The sequence below is a fragment of the Neurospora tetraspora genome, assembly GCF_033439725.1.
Source record: "Neurospora tetraspora strain CBS 560.94 chromosome Unknown B0H65scaffold_2, whole genome shotgun sequence".
NCBI lineage: Eukaryota > Fungi > Ascomycota > Sordariomycetes > Sordariales > Sordariaceae > Neurospora > Neurospora tetraspora.
The window spans coordinates 940,743-961,672 of record NW_026944384.1 but is presented as its reverse complement, the minus strand read 5'-3'; the positions used below and the strand labels follow the sequence as shown (position 1 = coordinate 961,672).

Sequence of the window (20,930 nt, the reverse complement as noted above, 5' to 3'; positions counted from 1 at the left end):
GGATTTAAATAGGATTTACGAAAGGCAGCGCGTTAATTATTTTAATGGTATTAGAAAAGTTGTTAAATGAAGATTGAAAGTTAGAAGCGACGGAGCCGTTAATACTAGGGGTAATTAATATATTAGCAGCTATTTTAATAGTATCGTTATTAATTTTATATTAAATAGCTTTATTATTATTAGTTTTTAGCTTAGTTATATATTATTATTAATACTTTTTCTTAAATTAAGCGGAAGCGCTATTTCCTTCCTTAAAAAAAGGTTAAATTTAACGTTCTTTAAAAAGGTATTTAGTGATAAGGTTGCAATATTTACGTAGAATTTATTAAATCTCTCTATTGGCCGCGTTAATATCGACGATTTAGCCTTTATTATAAATATTATTATTTATTTCGCTAGCCTAATCTTCTTAAACTTCGATTTGGCTAGTTTCCGTATTAAGGCGAAGTTTAGCGGCTTTAATAAAAAGTTTGGTAGCCGGAAAGGTAAAATGTTCTTCGTAATAAAGTTAAGATTAGATTATTATAAATTTGAAGATTTAATATATTTTACGTATTAAATTATTATCTTAGAAGTTAAAAGCTATTTAGGAAGTAGCATTACCGTTTAATATCATAAAAGTTAACTTTAAAATTTAAAGAGATAATAAAAGAATTATAAAGAAAGGGGGTTTAAAATTGAGCGGGATAGGTAGGTGCTTAGTTTAAGAGGGTAAGCTAAATAAGTAGTAATAAATCTAATAAATTATTATTAAAATTAACGAAATAAAAATAGAATTTCCCCCTTTACAAAAGGAAGAGACGAAAAAGGATATAAAGAATAATGAAGTCGGTTTGAAATTGAATTATAGGTACTACTTATTACGCGAAGCGATATTTTATAAATAATATTAATAAAGAATAATAAAGTAAATAATTGGTTATTAAATAGAATAATAGTACGTAACGGTTAACGATAGTCTTATTAAAGGAAATTGAAGACAAATATTATCGAGAACTTTAATTTAGGATTTCATATACGACTTTATAAAATATAAATAAAATAAACGTTAAGTTAGTATAATATAAATTGATAATCTAGTTAACCTTGACGGAGGTTGATAGGGAGAGCACTCTTATATAATATATCCTATTTGACAGAGTAGTCCTACGCTCAATAAAGTATATGCTAAGATAGAGTGGAGCATTCAGGCACCTGCCTAGAATATCCCATAACATCTATTATACTTTAATTTGCCTTGTCTTATTGCTTATTGTTTTCTGTGTATTTTACCCTGCGTTTTTGACGTGTAATGGTGCCGATACGGCTGATGGAAGTGTGTAATTACCTGTATTTCGGAGCTGGAAAAATTGTTATTTCCGGCGGCAAAACATACAAAACAAACCAAAACAGCTTAGAATCTAAAACAAAACCGTCATTTTTATATAAAATAAAACAAAACGGTCAAAATCTAGTTTTATTTTGTTTTGTTATGAACGCTGGATTAACGACCCCCCCGGGGACCGACGACGAAAAAGTCGAGAAAATGAAGATATGAAAGTTCCGATGCTGGTCCCTGATGAGTGAAGGGGGACCCGTTTTTCACTCATTGACTTCAATTTCATAACGACATCTGCTCTCCTTTATCAGGCTTCTTCTTCACTCTTCATCACTGACCATCTCACTTGCAACCTGAACACAGCTTCATCGACAAGTTCAACACACACACACATCACAACCACCATGTCCGAACAAGTAATCGTCGACGCCGTCGTCACCCACAACGAGAAACAATCCCCCCTCGGCCCCGGCTTCAAGCGCCTAACCGAGCAAATCTACCTCCAAGAAGCTCCCGCCTCCTCCTCCATGCCCTTGTTGTCCCCCTCATCAGACCCAACCACCATCCTCCTCTACGGCTGGGGCGACGCCCGGCCCAAACACCTAGCCAAATACGTCGACGGGTACCGCGCCCTCTTCCCAGCCGCCAAGTTCGTCGTGGTCCTCTGCCCCATCCTGCGCTGCCTGTACCAAACCCTCGAAGCCCGCTCCAAAGCCATGACCCCCGTCATCTCCGCTTGCTTCGGTTCTCTGGAGTCTGCCGCCGACCGCAAATCCGTGGTCGAGGCTTCGCCCACCAACAACAACAGGATCCTGGTCCAGGTCATGTCCAACACGGGCGGCATGTACTTCGCCGCCACTTTAAACGCCTACCGCCAGCGTTTCGGCGAGGAGGCCTTCCCCCATCACATGCTCGTCCTCGATTCCACTCCCGGCAGCACTTCCTTCCTTCAAAACGCCGGGCCATGGTCGCGCGCGATGGCGCTCGGCGCCTCCGCCTCCGGGTACTTGCCCGGCCTGCCGTTCATGGTCACGCAAGCGCTGGCTTGCATGTTCCTGGCTGCGCTGCACGGGTTCGGGTGGTTGATTGGCGCGTCGAGCGCGGCGGCTTACAGTGTCGCGGCGGTGAACAACGAGGAGCTGTGTGAAAGGGGAGCGAGGAGGTTGTATGTGTACTCGAAGGAGGACGATATTATTTACTGGAAGGATATCGAGAAGCATGCGGCGCAGGCGAGGCAGAGGGGGTATGAGGTTGATATGGACATGTTTGAGGGGACGCTGCACGTGGGGCATATGAGGCAGCATCCGGAGCAGTATTGGGGAGCGGTGGCGAAGACTTGGAGGGAGGCTGTTGCTGGGTTGTGAGGGGTGGTGTCTGGTGAAGGGGGGGAGACGTTGTGGGATGAGTCTGTCTGGGTTGGGATCGACTCGCGGGTACTAAGGAGGTAATGTGGTTGATGAGTTTGGAGTGTGAGATAAAAGAACAGTGGTTTGCAGGCGCTTTGGATATTAGAAGGCATATTAGAGCATTAGAATTGGGATTTCTGGGATAGTTGTTAAAGAACTAGATGATGGAATAGATGCATGGGCGCTTGAACCTGACTTAACGAACGAAACTGGGAGTCAAGTCCCTCGAGGCTTCGGGCACTTTTCCTCAGGGGGTAGGTATCTCACGTTCTCCTCCCTCTCACTTCCCCCTTCCCACTTCATCATATCCGTCCATCTCTCTCCATCTCTCTCCATCTACCTTGATCTCCCTCAATCTCCCTCAATCTCTCTCCCCTCCCCTCCCCTCCCCTCCCCTCCCATTCACTACAAAACAACCCCAGCCTCATCTACCCCCACCACCACCACACTAACCCCCTTATTCTCCTGCAACTCCTTCCCCCGTCCACCACTCGTATCAACCCCCTCCCTTTTCCCCACACACCAACACCCGCCCCTCCCCGGCCCCTTCTCATACGCATAATTCCACACCGCACTCACATCCTCTCTCTTCATAAAGAAATTCATCGAGTCGCAAACGGCGAAACACTCCTCCAGCGTTCTTGCGTTGAACGAAGCCAGATCTTGCTTCGACGGTGCGGGCGCTTGGTTGGTGTCGCAGAGGATCATGTATTTCTTGTTGGGCGGGGATCTGGACCCAGAAGAAGAAGAAGAGGAAGAAGAGGAGCCGGCGGAGGAAGAAGGGGAGAGAGGAGAGGAGATGATGGTGCCGTTGAAGGAGGGGCAGGTGAGGTGGTCGATGCCGGCTACGGCGCTGCCGCCGGTGGAGGAGGCGGATGGGGCTGAAGAGGAGGAAGAGGAGGAGGAGGAGGAGGAGGAGGAGGTGGATGTTGGGGAGTTGGAGTTGTTGGCGTTGTCGGAGGATGTGGACGTGCTTGTTGGTGAGGCGGGACAGGCCGCTGTCAATCCTCCTGTTGAATTTTTGCTGGAAGATTGCTTCAACCCCAGTCCTAAACCGGCTCCTAGTCCGACGCCTAAACCTATCGTTATTGCCAGCAAGACGAGGAACAACACGAACATCGAACGTTTTAAGCCGCAGCATATCCTCTGCCCATCTGCTGGTGATAGTTTAAGAAGACTCTGGCCCATCCCACCAGGCGCCACCGGTGCGAAACCCTTATTTCTCACTCCGTTGACGTCGACGTATTCGTGGGGTATGTAATACGTCGAAAGGGGTTGGAGGCCGTCATGTTCGAGCGTCGAGGTTTTAGCTGGTTCTAGCTCCGGGGAGTGGGACTCTGGTACGGCCGGGAGGATGGCGGAGACGGCGTCACAGGGCGCGAGAGACTGGGTGGCGGCTGATATGATGGTGGCGGACCTGGACCTTTTGATAAAGTCATGGGTTATCTCTGAGTTGTTGTCGGTGAAGGCAGAGACTGCGGGGTTGTTGGTGCCGCTATCTGTGGGTTGCTGTTGGCATATGGGCTGTTGGCGTTGCGGTAGACAGTCATTGTTGATGTAGATGATCGAGTCATCGCGGGGAGGGCCCGTGCAAGTTTTCGTGCGAAATGGAGGGAAGGAAAGAAGAGAGGAGAGAGGAAACAGGAAAGATTAGGCTCGGGGGTAAAAGGAACTGCTATCCTCAAACTTGAGGTATCGTACCGCAACAATTCGCCCGGTTCATTTAGGGGCTGAAAAAGGAAAATGACCAGAGCTGTGGACTCCCTTTTCACGATGTTTGACCACATCGAGCCGTGCCCCTGAATTCCTCGAATGAGGAGAGGCGAACAAAGCATTGACGGTACAGCATTCAACCAGTGCTAAAAGACATGGTTCTGGACCCCCAGTGCCGACCGGCCCCATTCCCGGTGCCTGGAGTCTGTATTTTGTTAATATCGGTCGGAGGAAGGGTAAGGGAATCTTGCTGGCCATCTGGTACAATCAAGCCTCTCTTGGCTCGAGACCAACCACTCCAACGACGACGCCTGGGTATCTGACATCAACCCAAGAAACCACTCCTCCTGCGTAAACGCTTCCGGTGGATGTCCAGTTGCACATAATAAGTGCGCCTGATCCCACACTGACCACGGTAAAACCAGCCATGTGTTTCGTGTCTCTCCATTCCGAACTCTGCCGCTTGATTTTGTATTGTATAAAGGAATGTTTGGCACTTGCCATGCAAGGATTCATTTGACCGCCAGGCCTATGAACTAATCAGACATAAGCAAACCACCCGCAACAAGAAGGATAGACGGTTTCCGAAACAAACAAAAGCTTAACAAAAGGAAATGAAAGAATGTAAAAGCGTAAAAAAAGAAGCATGAACTTTGGAAAGATAGCAGGCTCGCCGAAACAAGTGCCACGCGGGTGAGGCGTGAGGCGTTCACGGGGTTCAAAGACCCCTGGCCCTCACTCGCCCTCCTCATCTCACCAAAGTTCACATTGAACATCCCATAGAAGCATCGTGAAGCTCAATCTCCGGGTCTCGCTGTCATGGTCATGATTAAGGTAGGTTGTAGGTAGTATCGAAAAAAGTCCCAGCGTGGCTTGCTATAATCATCCAATCCGCGTCCCAAGCCAAGTCAAGTTCCCGTTATTTGTTGTGTGTTGTTCCAGTAGTACCCCAGACGCCAGAATGATGCAAGCTCTTTTGCTGCTGCTGCTGCTGCCATAAAAAGAATTGAACGAAATCGACGAACGACGACACATTAGCAAGAAAAAACCCATTAAAAGTCGACCGACACACCCCTTTTTTTTTACCTTTTACCTCCTCCCACGTCCACCACCACCTCCCATCAACCCGCTCATCTGTTTCATCATTGCATTCATATCCATACCGCCCATACCACCACCGCCGCCCATGCCGCCAAGCATCTTCATCAAGCCGCCCATATCTTGGTTACCGCCGCCCATGCTCTGCAGACGCTTCTGCATGGCAGCCAGCTGTTGCGCCTTGTTACCACCTCCCATGGCGCTCTGGGCGCGCTGCATGTTCTTCATGTTACCGCCCATCTTCTTGGCCATACCAGCCATCATGCGCTGCTGGGTAAGCAGGTCCTCAACCTCTCTGACCGTGGTGCCGGATCCCTTGGCAACACGCGTCATACGCGTCGGTTGCTCAATGAAGATCTTGCCGTCGCTGTCGAGTTCCTTGTCGGTCATGCTGTCGCAGATGTAGATCATGCGCTTGAGCTTGAGCGAGCCTTCCTCGTCGTCCATGTTCTGCATCATGCTGCTCATTCCCGGGATCATGCCGGCCATCTTGCTGAGGGGGCCCATCTTCATGATGTTCTGCAGCTGGTCGCGCAGGTCGCGGATGGTGAAGATGCCCTCGGTGATGTGCTTGATGGTGTCCTTCTGGTCGAGCTTGAGGGACTGGACGTGCTCAACGAGGCCGGCCATGTCGCCCATGCCGAGGAGCTTGCTGATGAAGTTGTTGGGTACGAAGCGCTCCAGGTCGAGCATGTGCTCACCGGTACCGATGAAGACGATGGGGGTGTGTGTGGCGGCGACGGCCGAAATGGCACCACCACCAGCGGCGTGGCCGTCGGTCTTGGTGATGATGATGGCACCAAAGTCGGCAGCCTCCTTGAAGGCCTTTGCTTGGGCTTCGGCTTGTTGACCGATGGAAGCATCGAGCACCATGATGGTCTCGTCTGGCTTGACTGCCGTCTGAATGTCCATCATTTCCTGGAAGAGCGACTCTTCTTGCCTGTGGCGACCCGACGTATCCACGATGATAATCTCGAACCTCTCCTTCTTGAACTTTTCCACACCATCGCGCGCCACCACTACGGGATCTGTCTCGGTCAAACTGCCGTAGTAGGGGATCTTGGCCTTGGTCGCGTTCTGCTTGAGCTGGTCGAAGGCACCGGCACGGAAGGTATCGGCGCAGACGAGACCGACGCGGAAACCGCGCGACTGGTAGTGCCTGGCAAGCTTTGTACATGTTGTCGTCTTACCGGCACCCTGGAGACCGACAAACATGATGACGTTGGACTTGCCCTTCTTTGGCTTGAAGGGCTCGGCATGGGGGTCGACGAGACGGACGAGTTCATCGAAGACGGCTTTCTGGATCAATCGCTTCTTGTTGACGGCCGGTGGTAGTTCTTTGAAGTTGACTGTGGACTTGATCGATTTGCGCAGTTGACCGACGAGACGGACGTTGACATCGGCTTCGAGGAGGGCAGAGCAGATCTCCTTGAGCATGCCATCGAAGGCCTGGGAAGAGCATGGTCAGCGATAGTCAACCAGAGGGAGTAACGGCATCGACCAGAAGCAGGCTGGGGAAGGCCAGACAACCGGATATTCAAACTCACCTTCTCGTCGAGATTGGGGGCGCGTGTTAGGTCGCTGACGGCCGCATTGATGCGGCGACCTAGATCTTGTAAAACCATGGCTGTTGATTATGTGGCGGCTATGAAGCCGAGTCGACTAGGGGTATAAAGGTTGTGTTGTTTCTAGGGAATCGTCGCCGTCGCCGTCGCCGTCGTTGTATTCGGTGACGTTGTTTGTGTCTGGTCAGAGGTTGTTAATCTTTCCAGTTGCAGTTGCAGTTGGCGGTTGTTGCTCAGTCAGTGGTGGGCTTCGGTCATCGGTCGGTGGCCACTCGGTGCTCTTGGTGGATTGAAACGGACACTTCCCACTGCAGTTGCTTGCTTGGCAACCTAGTTCAGGACCGCCGCGTGGATGGGCATCGGGGACGATTGGCGGGCGGAAATGGTGGGGCAGTTCGCCGCTGGGCCAGCCTGACCCCACGGGCGGTGAACAGGGCTTGGCGTTCGTTGAGGTTCTGGCCTTGGCGGTCCCTGGCAGCCCTGGCAGCTCAAGACAGCTGCCGAGCAGCTGCGGTGCGTTATCTGTATAAGTGATAAACGATAAGAGATAACGAGTGATGGAAGACGGAGAGACATACCAAGAAAGCAAAAGGCATGTCGGACAAGCAAACAGTTCAAACCCCATGATTCAAACGGTTGAATATTTCGTTGGTCCTATTACGAGCATCATGTCTCTACCACCCGGCACTTGGACAACAAAGTCGCAAGCGACACGGACAGACAGACCCTCATCGACTTGGCAAAACCCTCGAACCGGGAAACCCCACGAACACCTCACTCTCGCAACCCGTCAAACCTGCGACTCCCGTCTGTCTTGGCTCACATTGTTCTCTGCAAGTGTAAAAAGCTTCTCTGGCATGGTTGGCATGAAAAATGGTTGCAGTGAGGTTCCTGCTGTGTGATCACTTTGTGTCTGACAATAAGTTTATGCTGTTTGGTTTCTGCAGAACCGTGCTTGCTGGTGCCAAGTTATCAACCGCCGAACGGCTTGCTGAGTACCACCATTTTCCCCAAAAACTATTAGCAGAGACGAACGAAGAACTTTCACAGAGGCTTCCCGTTGGATGGTAAACCGTGCTCGACCTCTCTTCCTTGCCGTGAACTGAAACCTTTTAATCAATGCTGATACATCTGACAACAGCATTATCGCTCTCGGGTCTACGACCTTGATTTCTCAAAATGTTGCCCGTGTCAATGACTGCCAGGCAATTAGAATACTGGACGTGTGGACAGCAGACTAGCAGAATTCTCGATTCTGTTGTGTCGTCTCGTCGGGATCTCCGTTCCGAAATCAACGCATCAACGGTATGCAGTGGCACTCATTTGCTGTCCGTCTGTCTGTTCTGTTCTGTTCTGTCGATTCTTTTCAAGGTTCCTTCGAGCATCGCTTCCAGTCCTTCCAGTCCTTCCACAGACCCCCTCTGCTCCTCCAACCCCTGTACTATCAATCGGGATGGAATAAGCGTCTGTTCCCGTGTGTGTGTGTGTGTTTTTTTTTTCTGGACGCAACATGGAAAGAGAATTCTAACGGGACTGCGTTTTCGGTTTTAGGCTTATATGTAACCGATGGTGCAATGGTAAGATTCATCGATGGAGCGGCGCAGACGCGCAAGCAATTAACCATCGTAACCACACACGTGGTAAAATACTCGGCGCCCGCCTGGCATTGGTTCATCAGTCGGACTGGCGGACTGCTCATTGCAACCACTTTATGCGACAGATGCGACAGAACGCTGGTGCCGCTGGCCTATCCTTCCTCTCGGGTCTGAAGTGAGGCATGGAAGGCAGGCTAGAAAACGCTCGACCCTAGCCTAGTAGTAGGCTGTAACACCATCTGCGAGACGCAAGGCGCTACTTCATTTATCCAGAGTCCTGGAAGCCTTGGAAGGATATCCGGCCGCCAGGGTTTGGTGAGTGAGTGCTCTGTACCCTTGGGCCTTGGTGTTATGTAGCACAGGCAACGACAACTTTTCGTACGGGTCGCGGCCACGCAGATCCCTTGTTGTGTTTCTTGTGTTTCTTGTGCGGCCTTTCCCATGTCTAGAGGTACCATGTCGATTGTCAGAGTCATGGATTCAAGTGTGGTATTCGTTGCAACACAGGTATTACCCCCCCTAGTGGTTGGGATTTTTTGACGGGCAGCGAGAACGGGCAACAGCTTAGATGGAACACAGGTACGACTGGACCGACCATCCAAATGTTCTGCAAGCCCGCCATCGACCTCTTCTCGGCTCCGTACAGAAACTCGATCATCATATCTGACATCTGTCAAGTATGCAACCGGTTGGATGCCCGGTTATTCGGAGTAAAGATCTCGGTCCCAAGCATCGCTTTCCAAGACCGACAGCGACAAGATGGACATGCTGGTCTTGAACACCTCGTTTCATGTGTTGCACGAAGGGCTGATTGCTGCGTGAGACGGGATGGTCCGAAACATCTTGAGCAAGCCTGCCGTCCCAACAAATCGAAATTGGAACGAACCCTTTTGTGTTTTGTACTTGACCAGATAGGACAGACAAGTAAGCTGTCTTGAAGGGTCCGAGTCAAGAGGTATCACCTCAGCGCCTCACCTGGGTGAGTTAATCCAAAGGCAACCTATCGCTTGTCTGCGAAAAGCGGTTTTCACTCGATCAGAAAAGAGGAATGGCAGAGATCTGCAACATGCCATTATGCCACGGCCCGTCCGGATACGTCATGACCAAACCAAAGGGCAGGAGCAGAAGCACAATGCGGTCTCAGTTCGACGACAGCTGTTTGATGGGTTTGACAATCTGTTTCGGCAAACCGTCAAAACTCGATGCCGCACTCGCGGTCGTTATCCGCAACCCCGCCCCTGTCAATCCTGTCAAAACCCCCCAAGATGGGTGCCATGCTGTCATGCCAGGTTGACAGCAGAAGGAACAGGATGAGATGATAGCGTATGTCTTCCAGTTCGATACGATGCGCCATCGACCCAGATCCTTGCGGCGGTTCGCAGATGCCTCGTGGCAAGATTGCCGAGATGTGATCATGTGAACTCGGCTGCTCCGATCGTCAATGTGATGATAGCCTGGTGAGCCTGGGGGGGAACTTATGGAATCTGGGGAAACCGGGCTTGGGAGCTTGAAAGAGAAAGACAACCCGGCGATCCACATGGCTGCATCCATCCTTTCATGCCATTCACTGGACTGCCGGGTCCCGCTAAAAGACCGTGGACTCAGCGTGGCAAGGTATACACACCGATGTGCAATGCAAACTCATTTGGGCTGGCTCCGTTGGGTATCGTGCCATGATGAAGCCATCACTTCGGACGGGCGGATTGATCTCGCTATCATAACTGGATCCCATCGTAGGCCAAGCCTGCTGCAATGTGGTTGAGAAGCGGCTTGGAGGAATAATGCTGACGTGTTTGATATCTTGGGAGATGGCGGGGAGAGAAGTCTCCAACAAGTCACCTCTGTAAAAGGGGTCACCGCCGCCGAGGAGCAACGGTCAACGAAGTGCCTGCTGGTAGTACGCGGTAAGTCTGAGGTCGTGGTGACATTGGTGGCATCTTGGCGGGATGTGGGGGTTTTCAAGCTCTTGGCTTTCACAGTTCCCAGGTCTTTTTGAAGTTCCCAAGTAATCCACGTAATCCAGGTGCCGAGGGGGGTGTAATTGTAAGACTTGCCTGTGGAAGCCAAGGCGATTCTAGTGTTGTCTGAACGAAAAGAGGAAAAGCCTCCGTTGGAGCGAAGCATGAACAAGAAGCTTGGCTGGTTGGAGTTCAGTTGGAGAGTTGGATCAGAGTGCGGAGAGAGATGAATGGCCGATGGATACCTGATCATGGATTGATCTAGACGTGGCTAGGGCAGAACTAGAGAATCAGCTCGAGACGATGATCTGGGGAAAATAGAGTCGTCGATGGAATCAGATGGAGTCGAGATGGAGTCGAGATGGAGTCGAGATGGAGAGCAAGAGGAGGAGAATGGAGGTGATGGACGAAGCTTGGCATGTTTGGGTCTTTTGGTGAGAAGCTTGACTTGCCTGAAGGCCACGAATGCCTCAAGAAAAGCGTGGAGAAGATGGAGGAAAGCGGAGCGAGATGGGATAGAAGCAGAGAAGCATTGAAACTGGAGGCGTTGCGATTGGTGGAGTCGAGAAGCGAAATGGCCAAGGGCATTGGGCGCCGGTGCGGGGATGGTGATGGGCCTGAGGTCCACTGTAAAAAGAGGAGAATCCGGGGGGGGGGGGGGGTTTCCACTGTTTCCACCAGCGATGCAAATCCGGGGTAACTTTGAATGAACGTCGACTCTTCTTTTCCAGCTGAGCTGTCTTCGACTATTGATTGATTGTTCACATGACCGATGGAGGCTCTTGAGTGTCCCCTTGTCGTTTGCACAAGTTCCATACACTACACACAATCAGTTTGTGTCTTTTTGTGTGGCTTTCAGAACTGCCGACGCCTTCTCTCCCCATATTGCCCATATTGGATAATTACATGGTGATCAAAGTTGCTTGTATGTACGTGTTTTACTCGTATCTTGATAATGGCAAGAACTATCTCACAATCTCCAGGTTGGGGTTTGGACAAAATGTGGGAGATTGGATATCATATCAACGGGATATCAACCTAGGAAAGAGGTATCCATCAGTGCCACTTTGCAAATTCTCAAATTCACAGACAGGGCAGGTGCGTCCGCCCGCCGTGATCCGTGAAAGGTCACACAAAACCAAAATATGGGTCTGAGCGACATCAATCTTTCGTTCCTTCCTTACCTTGATGAAATTGTGACGGCGTAATTTTCAAAGGCTTTGGTCAACCACGGGTGCTGATGTCTGGTCTCTCTTTCCTCACCTCCGCGTCTTCCAGCCCTGACTTCCACTTGCCGGCTGACAGCAGCGGGCGGTCTGCGTTGAAGTTTCATGCATTGGATGCTCGGATTTTCCAATCTGCACTTGTGCCCTCCCCGCGCAGACTGCACTCCATTGACCCAATCCAACCATCATGGCAACAATCAATCCATCAACGCCCATCTGACTGCTTTGAGCGGCGTCTTCAATTTCTTTCGTTCCAAGCAAACCACTTGGCGGACAGTGAGTGACTTCTCATTTTTCGTCGCTTTTCGTTCAGCTCATCCTTCGTACGACAAAGTGGCGTTCTCCTGCTTTGCCCAATTCGGGTTGATGGCCCTTTTCTCTTTTCGATGCCTGCCAGGTCGTCAATCGACATCGTGATACCCAACCCAAGCAGGGCCCCAGCCAGGTCGTGGATGTTGCCATTTTCGGAACATCGATTCAGCAAATTCCCTTGACCCGGGGTACGATACGAAGTGCTAACTAGGCTCTATAGGCCCAGCACAAAGGAAACAATGTTGGCCTGGTCGGGTGCTTGAGTGCTGGCCTCGTTGTTCCTTGTCGTTTGCCTGCGATCTGGGAGATTGGGAGAGCCTCAGCAATGGAAACCCGCCGCCGCCTGCATGCATTTCCCCAACAATGCCTCGAGAGGCTTCAACTGGCGCTTCCGTTTGCGCAAAAAAGCCAAGCATAGACGACCCATTCACGACGACGACCTGCCTGCCGCTGCTTTCAACTTTCACTATCCTCACTGTCATGACTGCCGATCCCGCACAACCCTTTGTCTACGCCGTCGGCGGACGCACGACCATGGTCAGATTCACATACCCCCAAGCACCACTGGCACTCAGGTTGACACCACCTCCCACAAGGTGCCCGCCTTCAGTCTCGCGAAAATCAAGCTTCAAACTCGTTTCGACAAAGACGTGGTGCATCATGCATTCCCAAATACCTCCCATATATCCTTCCGCCCGAAGCCTCCTTCCGGAACGCCGTTTGTGGTCGTCGCCACGTGCGGGGGAAGATTCCTCGAGATTTGGGCGTACTGGGCGTTCTGGGTATCGCGGGACATCGTGGGATGCCAGGCCCATTTCCACTCTGCAGGAGGGGGGTCTGGGTGGGAGGAAGGCAGCGAGTGAGAGAGAGGGACAACAGGACATGTCCAGAGTTTCCCTCCTGCCCTCTTCGTTCACCACGGCTTCGATCCCGTCCAATAGTATATCAGCCAAGACGGACGAAATATCAGATCCAGGTTGTTGGTGTTTCGCCGAGCCCAAGTTGCAAGTGGACTGTGCCTCACCAAAAGGGTCGATATGCCGGTCGAGGAACAAGGGACGACGGCCGCAATTGCTGGAATGGGTGGTGGTTGATGGCTGCAAGAGGGGGTGGTCTAGATGCGGTCCAGCTGCAAGCAGAAGTGCACTTAAGGTTAGTCCGAGCGCAAGCCCAAGAATAAACGAGTTAAAACGAGTCTAACGAGCAAGACGAAGGCTCCTCGATGCTACTCGAACCCTGCAGCCAAGCCGTCTTGGCGGCCGCGGCTGGAATTAGGTTGGCGGGACCAGTCCAACCAAAGGAGTCGCAAATCCCCTGCTGTTGTCGTTGACCTTTCCACCTTCCCCAGGTCAACAAGTCTCTTTTCCCCCCTACAGTAGTGAGGCCCAGCCAAAGGTAGTACCATACCCCCCGGTCAGACTGTCCACCACTCAGAGGCCGTCTTACATCATCCTTAAATGGCTGGATATTATAACAATAATACCCCATACCGTTCGCTTCGTGGTGGAAAGATGGACCATTCCATCCGGATGGGATCAGTGAGCCAAACACAAGTGCAGCTGGCTTATCAGAACAGAGTACGGTACCTGGGAAAGTTGCCCGGTCTCTGGCAAACACGCATATTCGGCCTCAACCAACGTCCCGCTTCTCACCCCTTTTTTTTCCACACTCCCAAAGTGATTACTTACCCGTGTTTGGCGAGCACGCATGTTGGATAGTGTACGGAACCGCTTCCGGAACGCTGCCGACGACACTTCTCGGCAAAACGGGCCTTGGTCAGGAGTCGGTGTAAGTGACGGTAATCTGTACGCTCCTCTCCTCTGTTTTCTAGGGAATCAAAAGAGTTGCCAGAGTACGGTAACGCTTGTGTTCCCTCAGATCAGAGACATGCTCCGCCTGCTGGTCTCAGTGGACTGAAACCTCCCATGTTGACATGAAAAGGAGCCAGGGGGCCTGGGCCAAGCTACAGGAAACCATGGGGAAGCCATGCTGCCAGGATCATCCAGCATTCGCATACCCTACCTCACTGGTACTGGAGCAATGTCTTGTCCACGCTTGCTTACCATGTACATGTACTGCTTAGTGTAGCACCCATTAGCCACGACATGGTGTTCTGCTGTACCCCCCTTCAACCACTTACAAGGTACCCTCGTACTCTTGTTCCTATTTTCCATGTGCTTGGGTGTCCGGCCCTGCGGATGAAAGACCTCCAGCCTCAAGTTTGTCTTCCCCGACTATAAGGACCGGAGCATCCTCATCATGACCCCTTTCTGTGTGTGTTCTCTTTCTTCTCTCCAGGGAATCGGCGGCCCGTTCCATTCAGTTATCCCCAGACGACCGGCACCTTCGTACCAACCCAGCCGTCCTCCACTTCGATACCTATCCGCACCTCATAGGTAGATCGAACATCCTCACAGTCGCCACAATGGCTGCCGACCACGACGCACCCGTACGGGACGTCCCGACGACTGAAAGCTCCAGCGTCAACAATGAGAAGGCTCCCCTTCCCGAGTACATTGAGAATGTCGCTCTGGAAAGTGCCGGCTGGGATGAGCAAAGGACCAAGAAGCTGCTCCGCAAAATAGACAGCAGGCTGCTCCCCTTTCTCGCCTTGCTATACCTTCTATCCTTCCTCGACCGTACAAATATTGGCAATGCCAAGCTCGAGCGCCTTACGCAGGACTTGAAGCTCACCGGCCTCAAGTACAACGATGCGCTTGGTATCTTCTTCCCCTTCTACGTCCTCGCTGAGGTCCCCTCCAACATGGCCATGAAGCGCTTCCGGCCATCCATCTGGATCCCATCCATCATGGTTGCGTGGGGTATCTGCTGCACCCTTATGGGCGTTGTCACGAATTACCATGGCTTGATGGCAGTGCGGTCTTGCTTGGGTCTTGCTGAGGGAGGTCTCTTCCCTGGTATCACCTACTAGTACGTATCTCCTTTCTGCTTGTCGTTAAATCACAGTTACTTACAGTATTCAAGCATCACAATGTGGTACAGGCGTCACGAGTGCGGTTTCCGCATGGCCATTTTCTTCTCCGCTGCTACCGCGGCCGGTGCTTTCGGTGGTCTTCTGGCTCGTGGTATTCTGGAGATGAAGGGTGTCGGTGGCTACAATGGATGGCGCTGGCTCTTCATCTTGGAGGGTATCCTGACTTTCGTTATTGGTATGTTCACCCGTCTTGCCTTTTCACACGGTTCGTTTTCTGATGATTCCTTCCAGCCATCATTGCCTTCTTCGCCATGTACGACTACCCTCAGACTGCCAAGTTCCTCGAGCCTGAGGAGCGCGAGGAGATCGCCGCCCGTCTGAAGCGCGATCGTTCTTCCCTTGCCGATGAGTTCGACATCAAGTACTTCTTTGCTGCCCTCAAGGACTGGAAGATCTGGGTCCACATGTTCATCACCATTGGCGTTTACACTGGCTTGTACTCATACTCGCTCTTCGTCCCCACCATCATCAACAGCATCGGTACCTTCACCCCCGAGCAGAGTCAGCTCTTGACCGTCCCGCCTTATGTGGTAGCCTGCCTCTTCTGCATTAGCGCCGGTTGGTTTGCCGATAGGCTCAAGCAGCGTGGTATCTTCATGATGTTCTTCATGGGCATGGCGTACGTATTTTCTTCTATCCATCTTTGGAACACTTGCTAACAACTGAGCAGTATCATTGGCTTGATCATGTTGATGGCTACCAGGACCCCCGGTGTCCGCTACCTCGGCTGCTTCTTCCTCGCTTCGGGTATCTACCCCAACGTTCCCCAGGGTGTGGCATGGAACGGTAACAACATTGGTGGCTCGCTCAAGCGCGGTGTCGGTATCGCCATGCACGTCGGTTTCGGCAACCTGGGCGGTGTCGTCTCCTCCTATCTCTTCCTCTCCAAGCAGTCGCCCCACTACTACCAGGGCTTTGGCACCCTTCTCGGCTGCCAGGTCATGGCTTTCGTCCTGTCCGCCTTCATGACCATCTACCTCAGGCGCGAGAACGCTCGCCGTGACCGCGAGTACAAGCCCCCAAGCGAGTACACCGAGGAGGAGAGGATTGCGGAGCGCGAGAAGGGTGACAATGCCACCTTCTTCCGCTACACTGTATAGAAGTGTCCACAACACATGCTGTTTGGACTCTCTTTACTGTTTACGCCTTTGGGTTTTGTCATGATGGGAGGTATGATATGATGGGACACGGAATGGGACGGATTACATGAACATTTGAGATGGGATGGGACTGAACATATTGTAAATGTTCATCGAAACGACTCGGCCTGTTTATGACTGGGAGGTCGTCTGTACCATGCCCTGTACATGTTTATATACCTACGGATTAATATTGGGCGGCGGCATTGGGGAGGGTTATATCATGATTGTTATGGATGGAATCCCTAAGATCTCCTGTTGGATAGATCAAAATTACTTCTTGGATATATACCACTATCTATATCTACATATCACATATCATAACGCGCGTTCTACTCGCACTTCTTGGTTATTGTGGAGGTGCCAAGGGACGGGATCGATGGGGGTCCAAAGAAGGTTTTGAGGGGCTCCGGAGCTTCTCAGGACATCAGATGATTGAAGGTACCTCTACATATGCGCACGTCAGTGCTCGGAGCACGTTTGCAGTCTTGGAGTACGTCACTCGCCAACCGCACGCGTTCGTGCAGTGGGTTGGCTCATGTTCGGCATCTTTTTGAGTCCAGGAAGTCCCAGTCTCGAGAGACATGATCGACGATGCTAGGTGGTGAGCCACATACAGTCTTATCTAGCAGCAACTAGGTAGCAACTACCTTAGGGGGCAGAGCATCTAAGGATGAATGATAAGCGACAACGGACGAGGTAACAGGGCTGATAGGTGAGATGTCAATTAATCTCAAAAATCCGTGGTAGGTAGTGAGGAGGCGAAGCTGAGCTGAAGCCATGGCATGTTGTCTGTGGGTCATCGATGACTCTGTGGTGAAGACTTTATAGTTCACTGCTCAAGTCTCAGGCTGCTACAATCGTGTTTGCCAACCGCCAACCGCCAACCGCCAAAAGTATTTAGCACTCTAACAGAACAGGGGCATCTCAGCAGATCCTGGACAAGAGGAACCAAAGAAATGAGACCGTCGGTTGGTTCGACCTGTCTGTCCGTTCCCGGTGCCAAGGAGCTGGAATAGCATCGGAGTGTTCTGTTCGTGCGAGGCACCTAAAGTTGAGATCTATTTCTTCCCACGCCCGCTCCCACCTCTCTTTTCACTCCTCCTGGAATGAACTGTTCACGACATGATGCCGAGTTCTGCGGTGTCCTAGTTTAGGTGTCAAACTTTTTGCCATGCGCTGCCGTGGTCGCGCACCGCACGAGAGACATGCAGGCACCGAAACCGAAATGTTGGTACCCGTGCGGGCCGTGCGGGCATGATTGAGGTACTTACGGAAAGGAAAGAGCGTTCAGGTTGAGGGGTTGGCGACGACCTGAAGACTCCCCCCGTTGCAACTCGTAAGAAGAGTGCTTGGTGATGCCCGCGACACATACTCACCCTCACCTTGCAATGGGATCAACCTGGCCGCCGTCAACACTCGCTGCCAATCTGTCTACCTTCCATGGCGGTCATGTCCGAGACCACCCCGACCAAATTTCAAGACCGAAAAGGGCTATGATGTTGCCGTCGGACGCTGAGATACCTCTATCGACTCGGCCGACGATGCTCGGCTACAACGAAGATATGTATGTATAGTGTTTCCTGGCCAGGGCTTCGCGATCATCGGACAGGCATCTACAAGACAGCAGCCGTACCGAACCACCATGGTAAGCAGTCTATTTCACCTTGAAACCAACCGCAGTCAATTGCTACCACCACATCCAGGCACCACCATGGCTTTGCTTGAGCTCCTTGCTCGGCCTGCCTACTTGGCGCCGGCCGTGTTGATTCTCGGATTCATCCTTCACCATCTGTTTCTGAAGCCATCCAACCTCCCTCCCGAATGCGGAAAGGACGGTGACTGGTTTCCCTTACACCGAGCCCGTTGGCGGACACTACGGGACTTCGAAAAAGCCCTCCGAGAGACGGAACGGAAACACAAGAACAAGACAGTCATACTACCCTTCATCGGCTCCAATGTATTATTGCTGCCCCGGTCAGAGACACAGTTCGTCGTCGATCAACCTGAAAATGCCTCAGTATGCACGCTCATACTGTCGACAATCTTGAACTCAATCTTAAGGTACCGTCACCAAGACAGACATTGTTCATAACGCAATACACAACGTACCTACTCATCTCAAAGAACTGGGGCAGTGGCACCGAATACAAGAAAGTATGTGTCTACGAAACTAGTCAGCGCATCATCGGCCCGGCCACCAACTGCGTGCTTGTCGGAAAACCGTTTTTTCGGAACCTGGAATTCCTCGATACTGCCATGGCATATGCCCAAGCTGTTCCTTTGACGGCGACGATTCTCAGATTCGTTTGGGAACCCCTACGTCCGCTTGCGGTGTTCTTCGCAACCATCCCGATCTGTCTTTACGCGCACAAGATGGAGAAGTTAATGCTACCCGAGATCCAGCGACGACTTGCAGCCGATGAGGCGCGCCAACGGGATCGGGATGGTCACAAGCCCATGGACCCCGAACCGAACGATTCCCTCCAGTGGTCAATAAGGCAAGCCAAACAAATGGGTGATCCCTACCTCTGGTCGCCGACCACTCTCACTGTCCGGGTCATGATTCTCGACTTTGCGGCCTTGCACACCACTTCCTTTGCCATCACCCACGCACTCCTAGATCTGGCCGCCCCAAAGCAAAAGTACATCGATGCGCTCCGGGACGAAGTCCAGTCTGTCCTCGCCGAACACGGCGGCGAGTGGAACAAACGCGCCCTAGCCCAGATGGTCAAAGTCGACAGCGTCCTGCGCGAGTCACAGCAGCTGAACTCGCCCGTGAGCGTCGGTCTAACCCGCAACGTGACGGCGAAGGAAGAAATCATAACTCCTTCTGGCGTCAAGATTCCCTATGGAGCCACGGTGTGCGTTCCGGGCTTTACGGTGATGCACGACGACGAGGTGTACGAAGACGCGGAGACGTTCAGGCCGTTTAGATTCGCGGAGCAGAGGAGGGAGGACAGTGTGGAGTATGTTGAGCGGGCGAACAAGTCCTTTCCTACTACCAGTTGCGAGTGTCTCGCCTTTGGGCATGGGAGGAATGCGTGCCCCGGACGGTTCTTTGCGGCGAACGAGCTAAAGCTGATATTGGCGTATGCGGTGTTGAATTATGATATTGAGGTCACGCCGGGGAAGAGGCCGAGGAATGAGTGGATTGGGCAGAAACGGATCCCGCCTTTTGAGGCGACTATTAGGATCAGGAAGAGTGTTGTTATTCTAGCCAAAACAAAAGGCTTTTTCCCCCTTTGTGCGTTTATTGTTCCATATGTTTTTATCAGTTCGTTCTGTTGTTTGTGTATCAACACATCTATGTTTGTTGTTGTACGTACCTCTATGCATCCGTCCGCCATTCCCGCTTTCTGGTACTGAACACATCAATGAAGTGATGATGCACACAGTGACCCATGTGCACATGGCTACCAGACGCTCAGGTACCGCAAGGTAGGAGGACTGAGAGTTCTCGTTAATATTCCAAGTTCGATATGCTATGTACAAGCGTCCTTGTGTGAGCTGGGTACCTCTACCCGTTTCTTCGTTCCAGTCGCCATCTAGATTATCTCGTTCATCTCCCCAGGTACATGTAGTTTCGTCAACTCCTCCCGGCGCGGCCAACCCATTCCCCCTATCATCCGGACAATCGGAACTCGACACCCCTTCAATTTGGCACCATCTACCTCCTCGTTAGCTCAACATCATTAGTATCACCCAACATCAACCAAAAAACAAAACTCACCTGCCAAGTATCAATAGTCAACCCCCCCGTGCTCACCAGTTTCAGCACACCAACAGCAACAAGGGGAGATAGAAGAGCAGAATGTTCAAGGGGAAGAGGAGAGTTGGATGGGTAAAAGCAACCAACCCTTAAGCTTGGGACCGGAAAAGGTTCCGTTCAAGATGGGCACGACAAGGCGAAGGCCGTTTGGACCGTTGCCGATGTTGTAGGTTTCTCCGCCGGTGATGTTGACGGTGTAGAGGTACTGGAGGCTGGGAGGCTTGGGGTAATTGTCTTTGGGTGCCAACGCCTCTGCGCCGGAGACTCCTTGAGGTAGGAGGAGCAGAGATGCTGAGAGGAGGGTGAGGAGCGGGAGGCAGGACTTCATGTTGATGCCTGGATGGAAATGGAATGTGTCGTTAAAGAAACAAAGCGAGCTGTTGGTGACGACCAAGTGCCACACCATCACAGGAGATCAAACGGCTTTTATAGTCGCACATCGAGGACATCGCGAATGACAAGCCCGGTCTGGATTCCAATATATCAGCTCGCGATATTCCAAAGTAAACAACAGCGTAGTATCCATGATGCCGCCATGTCTTGCTCTCCGCAACCACGAGGGCAAATAAAGCTGACCTAATGCAGCCCGCTCAGTGCCACGCCATACTATGAGTGGCTGACCACACATGAGATCTTCAATGGTGCAATGTAGGAACAAAAAAGGCTGGGTCGCACATCAATATTACCTATCTAAGGGTTTCCCGCAGCTGAAAGACATCTCAACACGGCAGTCGCAGCTTAGCGAACTGTGCGCCATGTCATCGCCACATAAGCGCATTCGCCAGACCGACACGGTAAACAGATGGAGACAATTTACATCTTGTCAATGGTGA

General features: G+C 51.5%; 9 protein-coding genes across 9 annotated transcripts; 5 read left to right on the top strand and 4 right to left on the bottom strand.

Annotated features, from left to right (window-relative positions):
- Window positions 1–1,389: 1,389 nt before the first annotated feature.
- On the top strand, window positions 1,390–2,920 carry B0H65DRAFT_455225 (uncharacterized protein). Its single transcript, XM_062826232.1, has one exon. The coding sequence runs from the start codon at window positions 1,723–1,725 to the stop codon at window positions 2,680–2,682; it is 960 nt and encodes a 319-aa protein (XP_062683892.1). The 5' UTR covers window positions 1,390–1,722; the 3' UTR covers window positions 2,683–2,920.
- A 2,449-nt stretch (window positions 2,921–5,369) lies between these two features.
- On the bottom strand, window positions 5,370–7,413 carry B0H65DRAFT_92087 (SRP54-type protein). Its single transcript, XM_062831566.1, has 2 exons — window positions 7,083–7,413; window positions 5,370–6,984 (listed from the first exon to the last, which is right to left on the bottom strand). The coding sequence occupies exons 1-2, from the start codon at window positions 7,158–7,160 to the stop codon at window positions 5,527–5,529; spliced, it is 1,536 nt and encodes a 511-aa protein (XP_062683891.1). The 5' UTR covers window positions 7,161–7,413; the 3' UTR covers window positions 5,370–5,526.
- Window positions 7,285–7,725, bottom strand: B0H65DRAFT_439609 (uncharacterized protein; the record flags this gene model as incomplete). The annotated part of the gene is made up of 1 exon (XM_062825429.1): window positions 7,285–7,725. The coding sequence occupies one exon, from the start codon at window positions 7,723–7,725 to the stop codon at window positions 7,285–7,287; it is 441 nt and encodes a 146-aa protein (XP_062683890.1).
- A 416-nt stretch (window positions 7,726–8,141) lies between these two features.
- Window positions 8,142–9,047, top strand: B0H65DRAFT_92148 (uncharacterized protein). Its single transcript, XM_062831567.1, has 2 exons — window positions 8,142–8,580; window positions 8,652–9,047. Exons 1-2 carry the CDS (start codon window positions 8,280–8,282, stop codon window positions 8,867–8,869), a joined length of 519 nt encoding a protein of 172 aa, XP_062683889.1. The 5' UTR covers window positions 8,142–8,279; the 3' UTR covers window positions 8,870–9,047.
- Window positions 9,048–11,896: 2,849 nt separating this feature from the next.
- B0H65DRAFT_91992 (uncharacterized protein) lies at window positions 11,897–12,425 on the top strand. The gene has a single exon (XM_062831565.1). It carries the CDS (start codon window positions 11,985–11,987, stop codon window positions 12,294–12,296), a length of 312 nt encoding a protein of 103 aa, XP_062683888.1. The 5' UTR covers window positions 11,897–11,984; the 3' UTR covers window positions 12,297–12,425.
- Window positions 12,426–12,700: 275 nt separating this feature from the next.
- Window positions 12,701–12,987, bottom strand: B0H65DRAFT_545703 (uncharacterized protein; the record flags this gene model as incomplete). Its single annotated transcript, XM_062829403.1, has 2 exons — window positions 12,701–12,802; window positions 12,868–12,987. 2 exons carry the CDS (start codon window positions 12,985–12,987, stop codon window positions 12,701–12,703), a joined length of 222 nt encoding a protein of 73 aa, XP_062683887.1.
- A 1,375-nt stretch (window positions 12,988–14,362) lies between these two features.
- Window positions 14,363–16,519, top strand: B0H65DRAFT_91988 (major facilitator superfamily domain-containing protein). Its single transcript, XM_062831564.1, has 4 exons — window positions 14,363–15,122; window positions 15,177–15,361; window positions 15,418–15,805; window positions 15,857–16,519. The coding sequence occupies exons 1-4, from the start codon at window positions 14,617–14,619 to the stop codon at window positions 16,284–16,286; spliced, it is 1,509 nt and encodes a 502-aa protein (XP_062683886.1). The 5' UTR covers window positions 14,363–14,616; the 3' UTR covers window positions 16,287–16,519.
- Window positions 16,520–18,347: 1,828 nt separating this feature from the next.
- On the top strand, window positions 18,348–20,076 carry B0H65DRAFT_567228 (cytochrome P450; the record flags this gene model as incomplete). The annotated part of the gene is made up of 3 exons (XM_062830360.1): window positions 18,348–18,648; window positions 18,745–19,226; window positions 19,749–20,076. 3 exons carry the CDS (start codon window positions 18,348–18,350, stop codon window positions 19,875–19,877), a joined length of 912 nt encoding a protein of 303 aa, XP_062683885.1. The 3' UTR covers window positions 19,878–20,076.
- Window positions 20,077–20,830, bottom strand: B0H65DRAFT_91968 (uncharacterized protein). The gene is made up of 2 exons (XM_062831563.1): window positions 20,784–20,830; window positions 20,077–20,565 (listed from the first exon to the last, which is right to left on the bottom strand). Exon 2 carries the CDS (start codon window positions 20,501–20,503, stop codon window positions 20,144–20,146), a length of 360 nt encoding a protein of 119 aa, XP_062683884.1. The 5' UTR covers window positions 20,504–20,565; window positions 20,784–20,830; the 3' UTR covers window positions 20,077–20,143.
- Between the last annotated feature and the right edge of the window lie 100 nt (window positions 20,831–20,930).